The sequence below is a fragment of the Carlito syrichta genome, unplaced genomic scaffold (assembly GCF_000164805.1).
Source record: "Carlito syrichta isolate Samal-C Ts95f unplaced genomic scaffold, Tarsius_syrichta-2.0.1 Scaffold95871, whole genome shotgun sequence".
Classification (NCBI taxonomy): domain Eukaryota; kingdom Metazoa; phylum Chordata; class Mammalia; order Primates; family Tarsiidae; genus Carlito; species Carlito syrichta.
Window position 1 is genome coordinate 90,138 of NW_007039967.1, and position 24,004 is coordinate 114,141.

At 56.1% G+C, this 24,004-nt stretch overlaps 1 protein-coding gene across 1 annotated transcript in view; it reads right to left on the reverse strand.

Moving 5' to 3' along the window:
- Positions 1-963: 963 nt before the first annotated feature.
- CTDSP2 (CTD small phosphatase 2) overlaps positions 964-24,004 on the reverse strand; it is a 24,054-nt gene continuing 1,013 nt past the window's right edge. Inside the window, exons 2-8 of the mRNA XM_008062152.1 lie at positions 8,018-8,166; positions 6,429-6,467; positions 5,594-5,695; positions 5,006-5,062; positions 2,312-2,404; positions 2,019-2,204; positions 964-1,850 (exon numbers count right to left, since the gene is read on the reverse strand). Of these exons, the coding sequence (XP_008060343.1) occupies positions 1,725-1,850; positions 2,019-2,204; positions 2,312-2,404; positions 5,006-5,062; positions 5,594-5,695; positions 6,429-6,467; positions 8,018-8,166 (752 nt within the window). The 3' untranslated portion in view covers positions 964-1,724. The remainder of the gene's footprint in view (positions 1,851-2,018; positions 2,205-2,311; positions 2,405-5,005; positions 5,063-5,593; positions 5,696-6,428; positions 6,468-8,017; positions 8,167-24,004) is intronic.

Genomic DNA, 24,004 nt, shown 5'->3' on the forward strand with positions numbered 1-24,004 from the left:
GGCCCTCTCCTTTACCGGCAGCAGGACCCCACAGGCACCGACACTGCCGGGAAAATGCCTACATGAGCTCTGAGGACTCCGTTCCACTTCCCGGTCAGCTGTCCCTTAGAACACCATGCTGCGGCCCTACCACCTGGCTGTCTTGAAACTGGTGAGTTCCTGAGGCTGGACCTAGCATGAGGAAGCTAGAAGGGCTACCGGGGTAAGTCCTGAGTGAGTGGTGTCCCTGCACCCGAAGCAATTCACCATGCTCTGTGGCACCTGCCTCCAGGGAGACCAGAGATGGGGACAGGAGCTCCCTCCCATCCCAGAAGGTAAGGGAAGGAGTGGGAAACCCCACCCCACCCTGGGGGAGGCCACGATTAAGGCAGTGACACTGAGGTGGAGCTCCCTTCAGGGAGACCCCTGTGCTCCCAACGACAGCAGCACTTCCTCCTCTGTTTCCCACCCCGGGGAAACGCCTGTTTTATGATGGTTCTTTAAAGCATTCACTGTTAGAAACCTTTGAAAGCAAGAGATGCTTGGAGTGCAGGTGTGCATGGGGCCTACTCACACCTGACAGCAAAGGCAGGAAGCACGCAAGCGACAAGAACACCCGTCCCCCCCAGTCCAGGACAAGCACTTCTGAGGCCTTGGAGAGGAAGGGCGCCAACCAGGAAGGGCAAGGGCTGCGAAGACAGAGCTGGGTACAGGACAGCCCGGGAAGACTCGTCAGGAAAGAGCCCGCCCGAGAAGCAGGAGGGGCTGGGCGGCTTCCAGCCTCTGGAACAGAAGTCCTTGCGCCAACACCGGCGGAGATTCCCTGAAGAGCAGACCGTCGAGATGAAAGCCCAGCCGACTGCAGGCCCAGGGGATAGCACATTCTCGCTTGGCGGGTTTCCTCTTCCCTGTACCCAGCACCTCCCAGGCACCTCAGGCCCGGGACTGCAGCTCTGTCACGAACAAACCAGGCCCGACACGCCGTGTTTAGAAAGAGAATTTTAAAACAGGGTCAAGAGAACGGAAATCAGTTATCTGCCGTCTTCCAGGGCAGGGAGGAGACCGTCTTCCCCAGAGGCTCAAGACTATGGCTGGATAGTGAGGAAGGCAAGCCCAGCCCCCAGCCCTGGGGAGACACAGAAAGGGCCCATGCAGGCACACAGCTGGAGGTAAGTGCAGCCTCTGGGCCACAGGACCTGGTGGCCCCTGGGGACTGGTCTGGACACGAGTTGTCGTCTTCCCAGAAATGTCACCTTTTTGTCTGCAGCGGCTGGCTGGAGAATGATTTCAGAAAGGGTGCGCCTGGGTATCCAGAGGCCGCCCCTGACCCCTTGGCACAGGCCTTAACACTGAGAAAAGGCCGTAGTTTGGCAATGAGCCTTTGACAGTCTTCATCCCCGTAGAGCTCAGTGGCTCTTTGGGTGACAGATGAACTTGGGCAGTCGACCTTCCAGCTTATCCCCTGCTGAAACACTATGCCGGGGCCACAGTTCACGGCAACACATACACACTCTCACACACACGTCTCGGGAACCCGGCAACTCGGGCAGGCAGCGTTGGGTATCGTTGGTCTGGCGTTCGCCCACTGGGCATCTGACCTGTCCTAAGGCTCTTTTCCAGTCACTTCCCACTAACTCCAGGCCCTCAAGTGGGGTGCGCTAGCTTCTGCTCTGCCAGGCTAGTCATAAAGGCACAGTGTAGAAACGTCCCGTACTGGGATGGCCATTGCTTGGAAGCAGGGAAGGCTAAGGGGCCCGCAGCTGCCCGAGGCTGGTGTAGACATCATCTGCTCCGCTCAACTCCTCAAAGATTGGGATCAGGTTCAGCAACTCAGTATCTGCCATGTCATCAAACCAGGACTGCACAGGCACCTGGGGCGGGAGAATGTGGTGTCAATCTGACAGCCGTGTCCTCCCTGCCTCGCCGGTAGCGCCTCGAGGTGGGCTGGGCCGGCCTAATGGTGCTCCCAGGAAAGTCCCTGGTCCCACTGCCCAGCCCCTCCCGCTCCCTGCTGTGAGGGCATGTCAGGGGCCACTTACTGCATTCTCCGGGTGGAAAATGTACGAAGCAGGCGAGTTGTCCAGGATGAGCGTCTTCCTCAGGTCCCTGCCCAGACGGCTAAGGTCCTTGACGTAGCAGCCTTGGTGAAACACACAGGACTCCCGGAACAGGCGGGCCCGGAACACCCCGCAGCGGTCCAGCAGATCTGTCACGGGGTCGGCATACTGGGGGAAGAAGGATGGCACCCTGAAGCCCAGCTCGGAGCTGCTGACCACCACTGCAGCCACCTCGCCTGCTCCTGGTCCTCTTCTCCCCTGCTGCCCCTCAGTACCTTGGCCAGGCTGGCAGTGAAGAGAACACACTCGAAGAGTTCCCCCATCCGTCTCAGGAACTCATCCACATAAGGCCTCTTGAGCACGTACACCTGAGGGAAAGCAGAGGCTGGTCGGCGGCATTGGGGGTGAAGCCTTGCAGCATGGTCCCCCCTGCCAGCCACACGGAGCGGCCTCCCACGCCAGCCTCTTGGACCGCCTGGCTGGAATCCTCAGCCCCGCAGACCAGAGCACCACATCTCTCTGCATCAGGCCTCCATGGGCTCTGTGGTCCCAGCCTGAACCCAGCTCAGGAGGAAGCGCACGCACGTCCCAGGGGCCAGCTCTGCTTCCAGCGCGGGCCATCAGCTGCCTCCAGAAACAAGTAATCAAGAATAGGCCTCACAGATGGAAACAGCCTATCCTGGATTACTTGAATCCAGCCACAGCCTCGGTGGGGGCTTTCTGTCCTTGGCTCCGGCAGGACAGTGTGTCCAGGTCACCCTGGGCGAGAACAGATGCTTTCTGAACCCTCACGCACTCACATAGCTCCTCTGAGTTGCACTGGGAGAGGCGACCTGCTCCCCTGAAAGACCAGATGAGCTGCCGTGGGCTTGCGATGGCACACCGCATTTGTGCCCGTTCCTGCCAGCCACCCCAACGCTGTGCCCTCTTTCACAATCTTGCGTGTTTGGCCTGAGGGTTCTGGCTCCAAGCCCTGCACAGGTCCGTTTCCTATGCTTCCTGCCTGCACCAGATGCCGGAGAGCAGCTTCCCCGCAGCGCCTCTGACACACCAAGGGCGCGGCCTGTGCCTGTCCCTCCCAGAGCTGGCCTGAAGAGGCCACCAGCTCACCAGCCCCCTTGCCCCGCAGCAGGACACTCTGCTCCAGGTAGCCACAGCGTGGCTCCCGCTGGCCTGTCGCCCTCCAGTCTCCCACAGGCCCTTCCTCTTCTCAGCTGCTCATCAAGCTTGGATCCCTCCATCACTCTGCTCAAAACCTGCCGTGGGCAGGCAGCCCATCCCCTTTTTTTGTTTGAGTCGGAGTCTCACTCTGTCATCTAGGCTGGAGTGCAGTGGCACGCTCATGGCCACCACAGCCTCAACCTGCTGGGCTCCGGCCATCCTTCCGCCTCAGCCTTCCCAGTAGCCGGAACTATAGGCGCAGGCTACCATGCTAGGCTAATTTTTTATGTATTGTAGAGATGAGGTCTCACCAAGTGGCCCAGGCAGGTCTTAAACCCGCGGGCTCAGGCAATCCACTTGCCTCGGCCTCCCAAAGCGCTGGGATGACAGACCTGAGCCATGCGCCCGGCCTCTTTAATTACTTATTTGAGTCGAAGTCTCACTCTGTCACTCAGGTTGGCGTGTAGTGGTGCAGTCATGGCTCACCACAGCCTCAACTCAACCTCTTGGGTTCAGGCAATCCTCCCACTTCAGCCTTCCAAGTAGCTGGGGCTACAGCCATGTGCCACCATGCCCAGCTAATTTTATGATTTTTGTTTTTGTTGGTAGAGACAGGGTCTCGCTATGTTGCCCAGGCTGGTCTCCAACTCTTGGGCTCAAGGGATTCTTCCACCTCAGCCTTTTCCCAAAGGCTGGGATTACGGGCACGAACCACCATGCCCGGCCTTTTTTTCCACTATTATGGAAATATTCAAACACATCCAATAGTAGAGCGAATAGCTTAGCAAACTGCACATACTATCACCCAGTTTTCACTGTGATCCACACACAGCCAGCGTTGCTTTTTTCTCCAAAGCACACTGGGCCCAGGCAGCCCTCACTTTAATTGCATCTTTTTTATTCTTCACATTCCTCCTTGTCAACTGGGATGTCCGTGTCTATTGGCTCGTTTGAAAATATGCCTCTTCCCCGCCTCAACGCCATCAACGGGACCGTTAAGGAGCTGCTGGGCCCAGCCTGGTTTTGATGGGGCTGGTGCTAGGCCTGGCCACTGGGGGTGGTGGAGAAAGTCTCTAACAGACATGGGACAATGACAGCCACACCCGAAAGTCTCAATCCCTGTTTCCCCACTACTGACGCTACTGTTTGATCAGGCCACGCAAACAGCATCAGGGCCACCAGGGCGTCAGTCCAGTGATCCCTGACTCAGGCTGGCTGGCAGGCCTGCTGGGTAATGAGCTTCACAGGGTCCTCAGCCCTGGTCTGGTTCAGATTTAAGTGCTCTCACTTTGACCTATGCTTACCGAGCCCTTCCTCGGACAGAGTCCAGTGTAGGGCCCCAAGGGAAGGGAGTCAGAAAAGGCTTCACAGAGGAGGTGGCTGGGCAGGAGAGGGAGAAACTAACTAGCTATGCAGGGGTGGGTGGCCAGGGGAGAAGGTGTTCCAGGCAGAGACGCCAACGATCCAGGGAGAGAGAGAACATACTAAACCACCCAGCAGCGTTGGCTGTGTGAGGGGATGGTGGCTGACAGATGACAACCATCATTATTAAATGATGGAGACTGTTCTTTCAAATGGCTTGGCTGCAAAGAGAAACAGGATGACAGCTGGGGGGATGTAGGGCTGAAACTTTTAGGAGAAAGAACGCCTTGAGTGTGAAAGACACCAGGAAAAAGGGGAGGCTGCAGTTCCAGAAAAAGGACCATCTGAGGAACACAAGCCCTGAGGGGGCAGGGGGCGCCCCAGCATGGGGGGCAGTCAGAAGGCAGACTCCCCACCTCTGGGCTGTGGCCTGGCAGGCGGCTCACCTGGTGCATGGTCCCCTCAATCTCCACAGGCACTATGAAGTCAGCGTTGTTGATCGGCTGGAAGGCAGAAGGGTTAATGATGTCAGCGTGGGAGGAAAGGGAAAGAGGCCCCCACCCTACCTGAGGGGAGCAGAGCTCAGACTCCCGGAAGCCCCTCCCACAGCCCCACCAAGGGTTCCCCCCAGTTCGGGGCATGCCTCCCTTTCTGGTGCTCTCTGCCCCTCAGCACCCCCCGCTTGCCAAATTCTACCTGAGTTGAGGGTTTCAGGGCCTGCGTTAACAAAGACAACAAACAGGGCCGAGAGCCAAAGCTGACCCAATCACTCCCAGGCCTGCCCTGAGCAGGGCCCCGGTGGCTCGCCGTGCCATGTGGCCGGGGGCCGATGTACTCTGCTGTCAGGACTGGGGGGAGTAGGGGGCCCTGCTCAGCATTCTTCAGCGGGGCCTTCAGACACTGGCCACACCAGGGGGCCAAATCGCTGGAGGCCTGGCCCTCCCCCTTCTGGCCCCTCTTCCGCCCGCACCATCAGCACCGGTGGTCAGGCTCGCGAGGGCCCAGGTGGGAGAGGGCGCCGGACGCCGAGGTACCTTAAAGGAGCTGTGCACGAGGGTTTCATCCAGGTCGATGACCACACAGATCCTTCCCTGATCTTCCTCTGTCACCTCTGGGAGCAGGCAGGTCCCCGGGATCTAAAACCAGAGCCAGGCTCCTGGATCTGCCCACTGGGAAAGCCCAGTTGTTCCCCTCAAGCAGAACTCGGGAAGGGCTGGCTGTTTCTGGAGTCAAAATCACCAGCCAGGGACAGACACCACTTAGAGGCAGAGGACAGAAGAGGCAGAGCTGGTTCCTGGGTTCAGCCTCCACTGGGACTACTTTTTTTTTTTTGAGTCAGAGTCTCACTCTGTTGCCCAGGCTGAAGTACAGTGATGCTCACAGCCACCACAGTCTCGACCTGCTGGGCTCAGGCGATCCTTCTGCCTCCGCCTTCCAAGCTGGAACTACAAGCATGCGCCACCACACATGGCTAATTTGATTTACTGTAGAGACAAGGTCTCACTACTTTGCCCAGGCTGGTCTTGAACCCAAGCTCAAGAAATCCTCTTACCTCCACCTCCCAAAGTGCTGGGATTACAAGTGTGAGCCACCATGTCCAGCTTACGAAGGGACTATTAAGTGACCTGAATGTCAGAGGTGGTGCCAGGCTGGTGTGGGAGGAACCACAGAGCAGGGAGAGGGCATGAAGCACCGGCTGTACCCCAAAACCCAATGCCTTACACAGCAACTATATGGAACAAGTGGTCTCCCAGGGCAGGGAGATGGCTGGCCAGGCACCAAGGTGTGAGGGCATCACACTGCCCGTGGGGCCAGCTGGGGATCTCAGGGTCCTGGGTCTTCTCAGCACGCTCCCGGCCAGTCACGTACCTGATAAAATTGGTACTGGAGACATTGCAGCAGGTCCGACTGAGGAAGAGAGGGAGGCGTCAGTGCCATCCCACACCAACGCCTCCCACCCTGGTCCAAACCCACCATTTCTGCTTCATGCCCGGAGGGCACCTTCTCCCCAAGACCCAGCCTCCTGGAAGCCCCTAACAGCCAAAAGTGGCTCTTCCATGAGCCGGGCAGGAAAGGGGAAAGGCCAGGGCTTCCTTTCCACACTAGTCCTCATGACGGACAGAAAAGACGGTGTCCCTGTTCTTAGCTGCCACCGCCTCCTAGTCAGACTTTGAGGAACAGGGGAGGCAAACAGCTGATTCAGGGACATAGAACCAGAGGCAGAACCAAACTCTAAGTCCTCAGTGCGGCACCTCGGCCTCCTGCCCGGTCCTTTAGTCTAGGCCTCTCTCTAAGCACAAGAGTGGTCTATGCCCTCCTTGGGGGGTTCGTGGGCACCTGTAAACACCAAGTACGCCACACTGTGGGTGCCCAAAATGTGAGGAGAGGTAGGGATCAGAAAGCATCCCTAGCCATTTGCTAATAAAGAAAATGTTAGGGTTGGAAAAAGTAGTTAACTGTTCATGGAAACCCTGGAGAAATTAAAGTCTCAGCACTTAGGTAAACTAACGCGGGCATTTCAGTGTACTTCCTTTCCATCTGTGTTAGTGTCTTTTGCCATCAAACTATGTATTTCACATTCTGTTTTTTGACAATGTTACAACTCAATATTTCATGTTATTTCTGAGAACCATTTGTGAAGAGTAATCACTTAGTGACATGCACATTGTACTCTAAGCATTTCTCCCCACTGGAAAACAAAGTGATTTTTCTTTGATGTACCTATCTTTAGCTTGGTTTGGGGGAGGGAAAGGACAGCTAGACCTCAGTGTGTCAGAGAGACGTACCCACTGACATTAGAGGCGGAGTAAGTTTTGCTGGCTCTGGGGCAGTCCTGAAATGCTAGGCATGTCTTCTCGTCATTGTGGTGATCAAAAACACCCCCATTTCCAAATGCCTTACACGGATCCAGGTAAGACTTGCTAGAAGGGGTTATTATGGGAGAGTTTCAATTCCTTAGTTTCCTGCAAGTCTGGTAACTTGGAACATGGTTTCGCATGGTAGAAAACAACACAGGTTTTCGAGCCAGAGAGATCTGAGTTCAAATTCTACCACTACCACGCATTAACCACAAACTCTTCAGGGGCTACAGAAACCTTCTGGGTCTCGGTTTTCCGTGTCTGTTAAGTGGGAGTCCTGGGATCTCCTGGCAGGGTTGCTAGGTGGGTCACACGAGACAACATAGGGAAAGCATCTTGTAGAGTTCCTGGAACCCAGAAGGATCTAGACCTCGAGGGCCCTCAGAAACCACAGGGATCTCCGGAGAGCCCACACCGCAAACGGGAAGCAACAGAAAGGAAATGAATTCTAAGACAGAGCAGAGGAGAACAGAGGGGGGTCTCCTCTGAGCCAGAGATCCTCGAAGCTCAGCCAAGACTGTCTCACCCACTGCTGTCATCTGTGGGGACCTCCCACTAGCAGCCCCTTCCCTGACAGTACTGCGCTCCCAGACCTGCTACCTTAGCAATGGTGTTGGCTTCCTCCTTGTACGCAGCGAGCTCAGTGGAGGAGCTTGACTGGCCAACATGCTGGGCACGAAAACAGCAGAAAAGGGCCTTGAAGATGTTACGTCCACGGGGCTTCTTAGGAGAGGACTTGGAGACCAGGCCTAGAGCAAAGGGATGATGGAGACATTAGCAACAGGGACATCCATTGGTCTCTGTTCATACCTACTCTGTGTCCATATCCACTCTTGTATGCAGGTGCCACTGGGGCAGAGAGGTGGCACAGTACATGCCTGGTAGACAGCCACATGCGGTTAACACTGAAATGTCCCTGTTTGCTCCAGCATTTTCTTTTTAGACCAGAAATGCAGGAATCCCTTGGGAAGTGGGAGGTGTGAGTTATGAAAAATTTGTTCTTCCTTCATGGGACGGAGGGACTCAAACATGGGCCAGGCACGAAGATCTAGGCCCTCAAAATTAATCCACATGGCTGGGTTCGGTGGCTCAGCCTGTAATTCCAGCACTTTGGGAGGCTGAGTTGAGTGGATTGCCTGAGCCTGAGAGTTCGCGACCAGCCCAGGCCACTTGGGGAGACCTCGTCTTTACAATAAACCAAAAATTAGCCAGGCGTGGTAGCGCGCGCCTCTAATTCCAGCCACTGGGAAGGCTGAGACGGAAGGATCACCAGAGCCCAGCAGGCTGACGCTGGGGTGGCCTTGAGTGTGCCACTGCACTGCAGCCTGGGCAACGAGTGAGACTCCAACTCAAAATAATAATAATAATAATCCACAAAGAAAAAAATCCTCCCTGACACCAGGTCCTGGGAAGACTATGCATTCTAGACACAGGACTAACCTAGTCCCCACCTTCAAGTTCATGGAGTGTCAGCGTCCCTAGATGCTAAGTCCATGGCAGCAGAACTGGGCCCAACTTACCTAAAAACCCCAGTCTGGGAACAAGAGTTTAGAAACTGCAGCCCAGCCGGGCTCAGTGGCTCAGCCTGTAATCCCGCGCCTTTGGGAGGCTGAGGTGAGTGGATTGCCTGAGCCCGCGGGTTCGAGACACGCCTGGGCAGCGAGACCTCCTCTTTACAATAAATCAAAAAATCAGCCGGGCGTGGTAGCGCATGCCTGTAATTCCGGCTACTCGGAAGGCTGAGGCGGAAGGATCGCCGGAGCCCAGCAGGTCGAGGCTGCGGTGGCCGGGAGTGGCCACTGCACTCCAGTCTGGGCAACAGAGTGAGACTCCAACTCAAAAAAAAAAAAACAAAAAACAAAGAAACTGCAGCCCAGCCCCAAGGAAGAAGCCACACTCTGCAGACACCCTGTTCTCCCTCCCACACTCCAGCTGCTTTCCTTAATGCTCCCTGCCCTCAAGGACATGAAGCCGACGGATAAAATGCAGATGGATACCCTCCTTGGGACACACACATCCCCCCTCGGGTCCTAGGCTGATGTCGTTGCTTCTGGACTGCAGCTGCTTGGTCCTCCCGAGAACTTGGGCGTTACAGACAGAAAGCCATTTTTTGGGGGGGTCAGAGTCTCACTCTGTCGCCCAGGCTGGAGTGCAGTGGCACACTCATGGCCACCACAGCCTTGACCTGATGGGCTCAGGCAATCCTTAAGCTTCAGCCTTCCAAGTAGCTGGAACTATAGGCATGCGCCATCCCACCTAATTTTTTTTTATTTTTTTTATTGTAGAGATGAGGTCTCACCAAGTTGCCCAGGCTGGTCTCGAATCCATGGGCTCAGGCAATCCTCTCACCTCAGCCTCCCAAACTGCTGGGATTATAGGTGTGAGCCCCTGCGCCTGGCCACAAAGCCATTTTAATAGGAGGCATGGCAAGGCAGCCCAGAAGGGCCAAGCAGACACAGAAAGCCATGGGCGTGACGGGATTGGTCAGAAATTGGCTTCACCTTATCTTTTGCAAGTTCCTTTTGATTTTTAGGTGAACTTTTCTGGCAACTGTTGACCAAGAGTGGAAAGACACGGTGGGCATGGCGGCCAGGAGGTGGCGCTGCAGAACTGCTCGCAGACTGGACCTCAGCCTCAGGTTGCCCCAGCAGGAGACAGGCCCAAGGAGGAAACCCAGGCCATGCAGGGCAAACCGCTGTGCAGGGAAATACGTGCTGGAAATGCCTGTCTTTGTGGGGAAAAAAATGCAAACAAAATGTACCACTCGGGACAAATTCCTGAGTTGTTCCTTGGGATGGGATGGAGGGAAGAGAAAGGCGATATAGTGGGGGCCACCCAGCAGCAACCGGGAGCTTCCCCGACTCAGTCTAATCCTCACAGAGCACGCACCAAGGTGGCCCTTCAGAAGTGGGTGATGGGAGGGCCACTTCACACCTCGCTACTGGGCTGCCTGTGTCCCTGGAGAGAAGGGAAAAACCAAATGATTTCCCAGGACCAGCGGGAGGAAATGGCCCCTACTGTCAGCAAGCACAGGCAGCACCGCACCCAGGACAGCACGCCCAGCTTTGCCTCAGCAGGAGCAGACGCCTCCCTACAGGTGCAGGCTGGGGGTCGGCCCAGGGCTCTGGCTCCCTCTCCTCACTGGTATGGCCGCTGGAAACCTTCTGGAAAATGACTGGGCCTTTCCAGCAATTAGCCTAAAACCTGGCCGTCACTTTCAAGCTCTTGGCCTTGGAGGAGGAACCAGGATTTCCAGGGTTGGGGATTTTGTCATGAGGTGGTTGTGCTAGGAACATCCTCAATGCCTCTGTATCAGAAGACAAAATTCAGGGCAGAGCCCAGCACTTTAAGACAGCAGGAGGCAGGGCTTGGTGTCTCAGCCTGTCACCCCAGCACTTTGGGAGGCCGAGGCGAGTGGATTGCCTGAACCCGCAGGTTTGAGACCCGCCCAGGCAACTTGGCGAGACCTCATCTCTACAATAAATAAAAAAAAATTAGCCGGGCGTGGTAGCGTATGCCTGTAATTTTGGCTACTCGGAAGGCTGAGGCAGAAGGATCGCCGGAGCCCAGCAGGTGGAGGCTGCGGTGGCAGGGAGCATGCCACTGCCCTCCAGCCTGGGTGACAGAGTAAGACTCCAACTCAAAAAAAAAAAGACAGCAGGATGAGCCGGGCACAGTGAGGCACGCTTGTAGTCCCAGCACTCGGAGGCTGAGGCAGGAGGATTGGTTGAGCCCAGGAGGTTGAGATCAGTCTGAGCAAAACAGTGAGACTTTGTCTCAAATTAAAAAAGAAAAAAAAGGAGGGAGCAAGATGAGAGGTTCCTCGGACCCTCCCTCCTACCTCCACGCATAAATCAGAGGGAACACACAGCTTTGCCACATGCCTGTATGGCCCACATTAAATTCAGGCCCAGGGACTCATGACGTCAACACAAAGCTCCAAGACCAAAGCTGAGCCGTCGCTTTTTGGTTTATGGTTTCTTCACGCAGAACCACAATCAGAGGCTTAACCCGGGCACAGAGGCTCTTTTCAAAGGCCACACAGCCTGGGCCTTTCCTGAAGAGAGGCCATCAGGAACGCACTCTGCATCTTAGTGACAGACGCCGTGAAGGCTGAGTAATCCTGAGAGGTAGGGTGAAGGGGGCAGCTGGCCGAGGCCATGGCCATGGCTTGCGCCGGCCGCAGGGAGCCCAACAGGCAGGGCGCCGCAGCCCCAGACAGGAGCTTGGGCTCTGCGGGGGGGCGAGGGTCTCCTCAAAAACACAATGTGGCTGGCAGCCCCTGGGCCTCCGAGGCCACAAACGCCTTGACCTCGGGGGCAGGCGCTCGGAGCAGAGCACCCCAGAGCCACAACGGCAAGGTCACTACCAGAGGCATCGCCCCCTCCCCAGTGGGGCCCCACTTCTCTCAGTGCTTTCCAGGCTGTCTCTCCTCCTCACCTTTACAAATACTGCTCCTGAGAATTCATCTCGGCCAGCTTCAGCCCCCCTCTCCCCCACCCCAACGTGGCGGCCTCCCTGCGAGGCTTGCAATGGCCTCCGCCTGGTACATTCACCAGCCTCTCTGGCCCTCTGCATAGCAGACGCTCAATAACGTGGACTGGCTGAGTGACGGACTTCAGGGGCCCCCAGGGCCTGTCACTTCTACGGAGCTGGGACCTGGGGAAGCCTCCATGAGTTTGCAACGGCCCAGAAGAGCTGGAGACAGAAAAGCTCCCTTCCCGTGAGGAGGGGAAGGCGGCACCGAGGGAGCCGAGGACCCCCAAGGCGCATCTCGGTGGTCCTGGGCCTAGGCTGGGTTCACCCAACACCAGGGCTGTGTCCGGCCTGGGTCAGGCACTTGACGTGCGCTCATGCAATCCTTACCACACACCCATTCGTAGACACGAGTTCCCCATTTCACAGAAGGGAAACTAAGGCACAGAGAGACGTTAAGTCACCTGCTCCAGCTCATGCAGGGAGACGGCATCAGAACCGGGATCTGAACTCATGTCTGCCTGAAACCGGAGCCAGGTTCTTAACCGCCGCCCCAGAGGCCTCTGCCAGTACAGGGGCCATGTGCACGCTGCTTCACGCAACGGCTGGGAGGTCTGGGCCCTCACGACTCGCTGTCCTCTTCGGGGCAGCGGTGAGAGGCATGTCCAACCCAGCCCCCATGCCCTCTCAGGCAGACATCAAAGGTGCAAGGGGTACCAGGGCGAGGTGCTGGAACCCCATTCTGGGGACCCCACCCCCACCATGCCCTGCCCCTGCTCTGACCTCTGGGGAATCAAGATGACAAGCAGGGAGGCAGAGGAGGGGCGGACTGGAGCTGGGAGCTTTGATCCTAGACCTGCTTTGTGCGGTGGGTTTAAGGGTGGGGCAACCACACAACAGAGTGGGGTCTGGACTGTGCCAAAGAGCCTTTTACAGCCAGCACTCAGCAGGGCATCCTGACAACCAGGTGCAGCCCTCACCCCCATGTGTGAGCGGGAGGGGCACCAGCCCGCCTTCCCCAGAGAGGGACACCAGGCATGAGAGGACTGGCAGGCCCGTAGGGGCACATGGCTTCCCCGTGGGGGGGCAGGATTCCGGTGGGGGTCACCGGCACTCCCCATTCCGTCCCCCACGGCCCTCTGCAGACACCCAGCCCTCCTCTCCTGCCCAGCTGCCGCTGTGTCTGCTTTACCTGCTCCAGACATCGACGGCCAGCACAGACCCAACAGGGGAGCCAGCTATGGCTGAAGAAGAAAGCAGGTGAGGCTGAGGCCAGGGACACCGGGCCCACTCCTACTCTGAGGACCCCCCGGGCTGGGGTCCAGGCTTTGCCAGTCACTGACTTGGCCACACTACCTCTTGAAGCCTCGGTTTCCTCATCCATAAACTGGGACAACAGCAAGCTGCCCCTCAGGACTGAAAGGATAAACACACTTTGGGTAAAGCAAGAGGAACTCTACAGCTAAACGCCCCTCTGGTCTTCCTTCCTTATCTAAGGGGATGGCCACTCATTGAAAACATCCGGGCCTCGTTTCAGGAGGCCAGCAGCAGGAAAGGAGCCACCCGCCTGCATCATGCGGGTGGGACCCAAGATCAGGAGACGAGGGAGGCATACCTGAGGAGCCTTGAGCAAAGAGTCCAAACAGGCCGGGCGCAGGGCTCACGACTATTAATCCCAGCACTTTGGGAGGCTGAGACGAGTGGACTGCCTGAGCCCGCAGGTTCAAGACCCACCCAGGCAACTTGGTGAGACCTCGTCTCTACAATAAATCAAAAACTTAGCCTGGCGTGGTAGTGCTGAGGTGGAAGGATCGCCTGAGCCCAGCAGGTTGAGGCTGCAGTGGCCATAAGTGTGCCACTGCACTCCAGCCCGGGCAACAGAGTGAGACTCCGACTCAAAAAAAAGAAAGTCCAAACGATCCCTACGCCCTCTCCCGAATCCACGGCAACAAACACCCTGACTGGTGTTCTGTGGGTAACAGGAAGGCAAGCCAGGCTGGTTCACTTAGACAAACATCCCCTACCCTGGAATCCCCCCACCACCTCCAAGAAGCACCAGGTGAGGACGCTACTTGCCCTGCCCTCGGGAAGACGTGCCGCCTGCACGTGCACACAGGTGAAGCCCAGCTTGACCAGATGACACCTTGCTAACCTTCTTTGGAAGGTCAGGTCCAGATACCACCTTTGCCAACAACACAGCTTTGTGTCCCAGCCAAGGAACTCCGCACACGTCCGGCGGGACGTGCCTGGGATCTGGCAGCGGGCACCCGCTCGGCTGCGGGCTGCAACGCGCCTATTCATGCAGAAGGATGCCTGCTTCCTTGGTTCATCCCCAGAAGGACTTCCTTCCCCACCTGCTCCCATCCCCCACAGCCAAGGTCGGAGTCTGGCTGTCACTATAAAATGGCCTCTCTGAGGGGCCTCCTTCCCCTTCGCGATTGGAGGAAGGAGAGTATTTGGAGCATTTCCGGCCCTTCTTGGCTGGCTGCCTGGAGCCTGCGGCCAAGACACATCTGATTGGGGCTCCCCACGGAGAGGAGTCCTCTCAGGTCCTGGCAAGGGGCATCTGCGCCTTGGCTGGGGACGAGCCCAAAGTGCCAGGTGGACGGAAGAGCTCCTCAGGCCGGCAGGTGAGTTGGCGGGAACAAAGAGGGTGAGAGCTGCCTAGACAGCCGCACACAGAAGAGCCTGGAAACAGCAGGAGGGGTGGACCGTGGTCACCATGCCTGACCACTGGCACGGGTCTCTTCCGCTGACAAGCCAGGCAAAGCCTCACCCGGCTCAGTACCGGCCCCTCAAGTTCCAAAAAGTAGCTGAGGCTCTGACAGCATGGATTTTTTTTTTTTTTTCTTTCAAAAAACAGTTTTAGCCACACTGCTTGGCCTATGCCAGCATGTTCTAAGCTGGTCCCTCCCTGCGGTGGCAACTGGAACAGACCTACCCTAGCCGCCATCTCTCCATGTCTCCTTCCCTGGCAGGAGGGCTCCCTGCACTGCTCTCTCTTCTTTCTAGGAAAGGAGGACTTCTCTCAGATCTGAGTCTTTGTTTTTTGAGTCGGACTCTCTTGTTGCCCAGGCTGCAGTGCAGTGGCACGCTCCCAGCCACTGCAGGCGATGCTTTCTGCCTCAGTCTTCCAAGTAGCTGGAACTACAGACGCACACCACTATGCCTGGCTAGTTTTTTCTGTGATTTATCATAGAGACGAGGTCTCGTCAAGTTGCCCAGGCTGGTCTCAAACCCCTGGGCTCAGGCAATCCTCTTGCCTCGGCCTCCCAAAGTGCTGACAGGTTGAGCCACTGTGCCTGGCCAGATCTATGCCTTTAATGCCACCTGTGGGGTGGGGGGCGGGAGTCCCAGGTCACATACTACCTTCTCTCCAGCCTCCTTCTGCCATCTGGTCTCTGAACTGTTAGGGACTCTCCCTCAAGAAGGACTCTGTTTTGGGAGCAGGGGATTCCCAGCAAGTTCTTATTTTTATTCCTTTTTGAATTAGAGTCTCACTCTGGAGCGCAGTGGCATGCTCACGCCCACTGCAGCCTCAACCTGCTAGGCTCAGGAGATCCTTCTGCCTCAGTCTTCCAAGTAGCTGGAACCACAAGCATGCGCCACTATACCCTGCTAATAATTTTTTAAAATTTATTGTCGAGATGAGGTCTCGTCAAGTTGTCCAGGCTAGTCTCGAACCCCTGGACTCAGGCAGTCCTCTCACCTCCGTCTCCCAAAGTGCTGGGATGACAGGCGTGAACCACCATGCCCAGCTTCCTGGCAAATTCTAAAGCATGTTAGTTTCAGAATCTGGATCGAAAGGAGTGATTGCCAAAATACCTCTTGGGCAGCTCCCACATGCTTTTAAAATTTGCTGAGGGGAGAGAGCGGAGGGGTCCCAGAAGCGGCTGGTCCTGGAGGCAGGAGGCGTTTCCTCACAGACACATTGGTTGCAGGTTCAGTCCCCAAACCCCACTCCAGAGGGCTATTGGGGGATGTCAGGCCATGGGCTGATGCCATCCAAGAAAACTCAGGGCTGGACCCTGCCCCGCCTCGGAAGAAGATCCCGCCTGGGTGACACTGCCGAGGGCAGAGGTGTCACTATGAGAGACTGGAAAGTGTGCCTGAGCGCCCCTCTCCTCCCTCCCAAGGAGGCGCTGGACACAGACACCCTCTTAGTGCCTTGGTGCTCTGCCCAACTCCTGGAATGCCTGGATTTAGTCAGGACCGAGAAGAATCTGGTGCCTCCTTCTCCTCCAGCTTTAGGTCGACACAGGCGTGAAATGCAAAGCCGTGAAGAAGCAGGTCACACATGGGACAGAGCAAGAAACCATCAGCGTCTCTCCTTTGATCAGTGACCAACATGGTAGGTCCACAAGGTGCTGCAGAGTTGAGTTTAAATCCTGGCTCGCGGCCTGATGTGATGGTTCACTTTGGGAGGCCAAGGTGAAAAGACTGCCTGAGCCCACGGGTTCGAGACCAGCTTGGGCAACTTGGCGAGACCTCATCTCTATAATAAATAAAAAAATTAGCTAGAGCCGGGCTTGGTGGCTCAGCCTGTAATCCTGCGCCTTTGGGAGGCTGAGGTGAGTGGATTGCCTGAGCCCGCGGGTTCGAGACCTGCCTGGGCAACTTGGTGAGACTTCATCTCTACAATAAATCAAAATGAGCTGGGCGTGGTAGCACGCGCCTGTAGTTCCAGCTACTTGGAAGGCTGAGGCGGAAGGATTGCCGGAGCCCAGCAGGTCGAGGCTGCGGTGGCCGGGAGCGGCCACTGCACTCCAGCCTGGGCGACAGAGTGAGACTCCAACTCAAAAAAAAAAAAATTCTGGTTCAGCCATGCCTAAGGTGTGTGGCATGGGCCTCAATTTCTTCATTTGTAATCCCTCAGAATGTGAGAATTACCAGGAACTTCTTCGGGAGTGTTCTGGTCCCAGCAGCAGCCTGGTGTCAACCGCCACTCCACTCGTCCCACTCGTTAAGCGCTAAGGACTTTCACACTCTTATCTCAGTCTCGATCTCAAAATAGCCACACTAAAAGGGACCAGGGAGATTTTTTTCTAACTCATTTCAGAGGTCGTGACAGGGCCAAGCGTACACGTGCTCTCTCTCTCTGTCTCTCCCTCTGTCTCTCGTGCTCTCTCTCTCTGTCTCTCCCTCCCTCCCGCGCGCGACACACACACACACACACACACACACACACACACACACACACACACACACACACAATGAAGCGGGTCAGCCAGTTCCTTCCTCGAGGGGCTGGCCTCTGCACCTGCCTCCAGGGGCACACCTGCTCCTCCCACATCTCCCAGCTTCACTAGGACCAGCCAGCCACACAGGTGTGTCCACCTGAGAGCCCTGAGCTGGGAGTCAGGAAGCCCCGCTCCTGTCCCAGCTCAGTTTCTCAAGGGTTCTGTGATCTTGCCTAAGGCAACTCCCGGGTTCAGTTTCCTCACAGGCCAACTTATAGAAAGTCTCCCTGGCATGGTCCCATACAAGGTGGCTTCAGATCACCTGGGGGGGTGAACTCAGAGGCACTGTCACAAGTGGATGCCGTGCAGGCTAGAGGGCGCAGTCCTGTCTGGGACCTGGCCCTGGCTGATGCTGGCTGTGCACCTTGGAAAGCACGCAGCTCTCTCAGGGAGGGCTGTCCTATCTTGCGAGTAGGTAAATGCATCTCTTCAGGTGGTTATGAGAATTGAGACATGAGATACAAAATGCTAGCAGTAGCACCCCACCCAGGTTAAGTGCTTTCTCAATCCTGGCTGTAGCCATTACAGGGTAAGCCAGGAGCATCACTGTCATTCACTCAGAAACCTTCAGGACCTCCTGTGAGGAGCCACAGATCTTTAACAAACAGCAAAGCGGGACCCCCAAAGGGCATCTTCCTGTTCAGGGCTAAACAGGCAGTTGGGGCCACCACTGTGCTTGCCTGGCTCTCCTCCAGGGGCACCTGTCAGAACCACAGGAGCTCTGGGACACATGCCTCCTGGCCCACCTGCCCCCTGGCCCACCTGCCCATGCTCTGATTCAGTGGGCCCAGGCAGGGAGGGCGTCTGTATTTTTAGTAAGTGTCACGGGAGATTCTGATGTGCCCCTGGCTGAGAGCCAACATCTAAAGGCTGCCAGAGGTCTCTGAGTCACCCTTCCACAACTAGGAGGCAATTCAGCCAAAGTCCCCCTGGCCCTCTCCCCACCCCGGCTGACTGGCTTAGCGTCTCTGTGAGCCCCTAGGTCTGGTTTTCCTTTCTTTTTTTTTTTTTTGAGTTGGAGTCTCACTCTGTCACCCAGGCTGGAGTGCAGTGGCATACTCATGGCCACCACAGCCTTGACTTGCTGGACTCAGGCGATCCTTCCACCTCAGCCTTCCAGGTAGCTGGAACTACAGGAGCGCACTACCAGGCCCGGCTAATTTTTTGATTTATTGTAGAGACAAGGTCTCACCAAGCTGCCTAGGTTGGTCTCGAACCCCTGGGCTCAGGCAATCCTCTCGCCTCCACCTCCCAAAGTGTTGGGATTACAGGTGTGAGCCACCATGCTGGGCTGGTTTTCCTTTCTGGAGGCACTTGCTTGATTTGCCTCGTCAAAAGCCCTGAGCCTGCTGCCTCTCCCTGCAGGCCCCGTCCCTGTGAAGGAGGGGCCCTAGCCCCACTCTGCTATGGCAACAGAAGAGCTGGGGGCCACCACCCGGAAAGCCTCCTGCAGGACACTGAGCCTTCCCAGGAGTCTGCTGGGCTCTCCCTGGGGCCGGTCACGTTCCCTGGGAACAGTGCAGGTGGGAAAGAACAAGTGCAGGATGGAAAAGCCATGGTGAGAGAAAAGAAGGGGCAGAATGAAAAGAAAAGCAGTGCCTGGGGCGGGGTGCGGGGGTGCAGGGGAGGACTAGGAGCACCAGGAGGGAAAGGATATGACAGATCCGCTCAGAGACCAGGTAAAGCAGGGCATCCACACCTCCTGCCCAGCGGAGGCTGGGGTGCTTGCTGGGCACCTGCCCGCCCTGTAATGACATGTCCTGGCCTTGGCACTAGTTGGTCTCTGGTCCAGGGGGGCTACCAGTTCTAAGAAGCCAACTTCTCCACTTTGATGTCTACTAGTTCCTTCCTAAGATTTTCTTTCTTTCTTTTTTGAGTTGGAGTCTCACCCTGTCGCCCAGACTGGAGTGCAGTGGCATGCTCCCAGCCACTTCAGCCTCGCCCTACTGGGCTCCAGCAATCCTTCCGCCTCAGCCTTCCAAGTAGCCGAAACTACAGGCATGCACTACCCCGCCCGGCTAATTTTTGATTTATTGTAGAGACGAGGTCTCGCCAAGTTGCCCAGGCGCGTCTTGAACCCGCGGGCTCAGGCAATCCACTCACCTCGGCCTCCCAAAGTGCTGGGATTACAGGCTGTGCCCTTCCTAAGATTTTCATGTTAAAGTGCTCATCTGAATCCCAGCTGGGAAGATGAGGCAATCACACCAGGGCCACACCCAACCCCACACCCCCAAGACAAGGGAGTTAATTCCAAGCCTCCCAGAGCTGGCCAGTCCAAGACAGGACCAAAAGCAGCTGAATGCTCCTCTTCTACACACCCGAAACCACAGCAGCAAAGAAACAGCTTGGGAACAGCTATTTCTCTCCAAACCCCCATTTTCTGCCCCTCTCTTGCTATTCAAATTCCTTTCAAGAAACCTCCCTGAGTTCACTAACTCTCAAAGCAAATACAAACAGTAAGCGAATGTAGCACGTGGCTTTCTTGAACATTTGTTACATTCCTACTTGAGAAATGAGCAACTGCTAAGGAGGTTTAGACCTTAGAGACCCGTAGAGAAGGCTCCCTGGTCTCCTCCCACCCCCAGATGTCCAGGTGCCAGACAAAATGGCCAAAGCCCCAAAGCACATGAAGATAAAGCCCCATCCCAAGTCACACTGGCACAAAGAGGGAACTGTGCAGATCCTTCCAGAAGACCCAAGCCCCCACATCAGTGTCTCCTCTGATCCTCCCCCCACCTGTCTTGAACAATAAAACCCACATGACTATGTGCTGTTTACACTGTGTGTCCTTGAGGGGACTGCAAGGGGGTGAACAGGGTGGCAGTCTAGCTGTGTAAACAAGAGGAACATTAACATGTCTCAATCACCTACTAAGTACAAGGCATGATTGAAAAGTGGATACCATTATTTCTATTTTACATACAAGTTGCTCAACTAAAGTGGCTTATCAAGTCTCATCGAGAATAGGAAAAGCTGGGATTTGAACCAGGCCTGAAGCTACCAGCTTTGCTCCAGAAACAATTCTTTGAAGTAGCAAGGAACACTAACTGCCACCGTACCCACGCCCATACCTCTGCCCAAACCTTGGTCCCACTTCACCCAATCCAAGAACCAAACTTCCCAAGACAGGGACAAAGGACAATACCTCACATTACCCAGAAGTCAGCAGGAAGAAGGGTGAGGAAGAGGAGGGGAAGAGAAGCTTGAGTGTGTGCACACACAATCCCTAATCTATTTACGGATGATCTTTCCCATACTTGGTTCCAAGCACTTCAATGACTTATTTCTCCAGAGAAAGGCTGGAGCAGCCGGGCTCGGTGGCTCAGCCTGTAATCCCGCGCCTTTGGGAGGCTGAGGTGAGTGGATTGCCTGAGCCCGCGGGTTCGAAACCCGCCTGGGCAGCGAGACCTCATCTCTACAATAAATAAAAAAATCAGCCGAGCGTGGTAGCGCATGCCTGTAATTCCGGCTACTTGGAAAGCTGGGGCGGAAGGATCGCTAGAGCCCAGCAGGTCGAGGCTGCGGTGGCCGGGAGCGGCCAATGCACACCAGCCTGGGTGACAGAGTGAGACTCCAACAAAAAAAAAAAAAAAAAAAAAAAGGCTGGAGCATCTGTTCACCTTGGCTGGAAATGCAACTTCCTCGGTATTTATGACTTCAACAAAACCCATAAGGGATTCAGAAGACCCTACAGAGAGGATGAAAAGGGACCTTCTGCTGCAGTTTAAGACTTCTGTGGTTGAGAAGAGAGGAGACAGGAACACCATCGCCCCTGCCATCTCTGGGATTTGGGGGGCAGCAGGGGTGGCGGTGATCCCGCGGCTGGGGTTTTTCACAGCGATTCCAGCCCTGCTCAGTGGAAGGCTGGCAAGTCAAGTGCAAACCCCAGCTCCACGTGCCAGGCATCTGCAAACTTTGTTGCTGAGTTACCAGCAATTCCCTGAGGTTTTGGGGGCAGGCCCAAGAATGCAAGTGTAAGTCCCCACACAGGCCCTGACTGCACCCCAAGATGAGGGAAAACTCCAAAGGAGACCCAGAGCGAGTTCGGTCGTCACTGTGGCAGCATGAGGTGAGACCCAGGCTGGGCAGAGGTGGGGGGCACCAGCTGGGCAGGAGGGGGAGCCCGCTATGAACACACACCCTGACCCTGCAAGCAGTGCCCCACCCCCATCACCCCGCACATGTGCACACACACATCCATGCAAGTAGGCGTGCAAACTAAGGAAGAAAGCTCCAGCAAGATTCATCTCTAAGCTTTTCAAGTTAGAACCCTACCAACATTTGCAGTGAGAGATGTCTGAACTTTTCTTGGGAGAATAAGGCAGAATTTCTTCCTATTTGGGGCTGGGCGTGGTGGTTCACACCTGTAATCCCAACACTTCAAGAGGCCTAGGAGGGAGGATCGCTTGAGCCCAGGAGTTCCAGGCCAGCCTAGGTATCATAGCAAGACCTCATCTTTAAATACTTAAATAAATCAATATATCAACATTATTTTTCTTGGTCGGGCTCAGTGGCTTAGCCTGTAATCCCAGCACTTTGGGAGGCTGAGGCAAGTGGATTGTCTGAGCCCATGGGTTCGAGACCCACCTGGGCAACTTGGTGAGACCTCGTCTCTACAAGAAATAAAAAAAATTTTTTTTCTCCCTTATTTGGAGAATACAAGAGCTAGAAAAACTTGCAGCCATCCTAACTTTTAGGGATGGTCAGTGTCCCACAGGAGAATCCTTTGATTAGCTCTCAGAATCTGTTCTGTTCTGCAGGTGAGGAGCTAACCCAGGCACCTTGGAGAGGAGGGGGCATCAGATCTCATGGACAACAGAACACCTCCATGCTCCCAGAAGGCCCGTGGATCACTGGGAGCTCAGGAAAAGGCTGCCTCCTTGCTTTCATTGGGAGGGTGCAGGGTGGCTTCTGTTTCCTTGGCTTTCCCCCAAGGAATCCCAATCCCAGGGCACAGCATCCTAGGAGGGGGCAACATCCTCCTATAAGGTTGCAACAAATAGTCACTCCTGCCAAACTGATATTAACCTTCTTTTTCCTTTTTGATGTTACACACACTCCTGTCCTTGCTGTACCAGGAAGCCATTTCACCCATCTGTCTGGGAGGCTGATCCAATTTTGGTGCTTTTATCATCAATGCTTTCAGCAACTTTGTTCTACTTCCCCTACTGTAATTACTTTTGAATCATCAACACACCCAGACAGCCTTAAACCTCAGGGAACAGAATGCTAAAAAAGAAGAAGAAAAATCTGCAATGGCAAACAACTTCACTAACAAGCCACCCAAGCTAGAAGCAATTTGTTTCTTTCCAGACATTTTCTTGTTTAAAAAAAAAAAACCGCCTCCCACTCCTGCCCCCCTTTTGCAAAGGTGGGCAGGGCATGGCAATGGGATGTTGTGGAAAGGGGGGAGGGGAAGGAGTTCCTAAAATATCTGCCTTCAGCATCCCCCCCCCTGTTTGTTTTTGTTTTTGTTTTTGTTTTAAGACGTAGGTTGTGCCTCTAAATGCTGTGGGCTCGGAAAGTTGGCTGCGTGGTTGCCGGGGTGCCCAGCAGCCCAGGAAGAAAGTCTGCCTTCTCTGGAATGCAGTCAAGTTACACAGAGAGGGAGAGAGACCCAGAGGCTGCTGGCTGGAGAATTCAGATTCTTCCAGGGATGAAGGACAGGCCACACACCAAAAAGGAAAACGAAAACCGTAACTCCAAGAATACACAACACCAGCAACTTCACACTGTCAGGCCAGCTGCTCTGCTGCTGTCTATTCTGTCGCCCGCCACCCGCCCGGCGCACAGGAAACTTCCAGCTCTGATTTACAGGAGAGGAGGCCACTTCACAGTCCAGCCTCCCCTCACTCCACCGCCAAGGCACCCCGAGCCCTGCCTGAAAGGAGGCCCTCCTGGGGAGGCACAGGGCTGCTCCTCCCGGTCACTCATCACACCGTCCCCTCTGGAATCCTTCCTCGTCCAGATCTTTTCCCCTCTGGCTAGCTTCTCATGGGCCTCTCCCGGGACGAGGTTGGGAAGAGTGGGGAGAAGTCGGCAGGAGGAAGACAGAAATACGGGCAGTCTCCCTTTCTCGGCCCTCAGCACAGCTGAGCGGCCAGCAGAGGCGGTGAGGTCGCTGCCTGGGTCACACAGCCTGTTAGGGATGCAGCCAGGAGGGCAGGGATCTTGGCAAAGCGAGGTCAGGGAGGCGGGGGCCCTTGGGGGTTGGGATGCGAGGAGGCAAGGCTCGCTCCCTATTTAAAGAAGGGCCGGTGATGCAAGAGGCACACGCTGCCCCCTTCCCCACCCCCACCCCCGCCTCGCCCACGGACTCAGGGAACTCGGGAGAGGCCGCCACCACCGACCCAGGGGCTTTGTCCCACGCAAGTTGGGGGGCCTCCTTCGGAACGCGAGCCCCGAGAATGCGACCTGCTGGCTAATGTGGCCAAACCGGGGGATGCGGGGCGGCCCCGAAGCCGGCCGCCCACCAGGCTCTAGGCCTCAGTGTAGTCCATTGCAGCCGGGCCCTTCCCGCTCCGTGGGGGAGGGGGCCAGCGACGCGCCGGGTTCGGTCCCCGCAGCCGCCCCTCTCCCCAGCCCCCAGGGCAGGGGAGCCCAGTCCCGGGAGTTCTCTAGAAAAAAAGCGACGCTAGTCCCTGCTCCCCGCGGGTATTCTGCCCGCTATTTTGGACACATTCCTCAAGGCCCGAAGAACGTGGGGGAGGGGGAAGAGTTTCGGGGCCCCCACCGTGACCAAACTAAGAGAGGCTCCACCCTCGCCCCAACCTCCTCCGTCCCCAGGAGAGGCCTCGGCCCCACCCAGAGGGGGCCCGCGCGGCCCTCGCGTCCCCGCCCGAGCCCCGGGAAGGCGGGGGGCGCGAGCCGC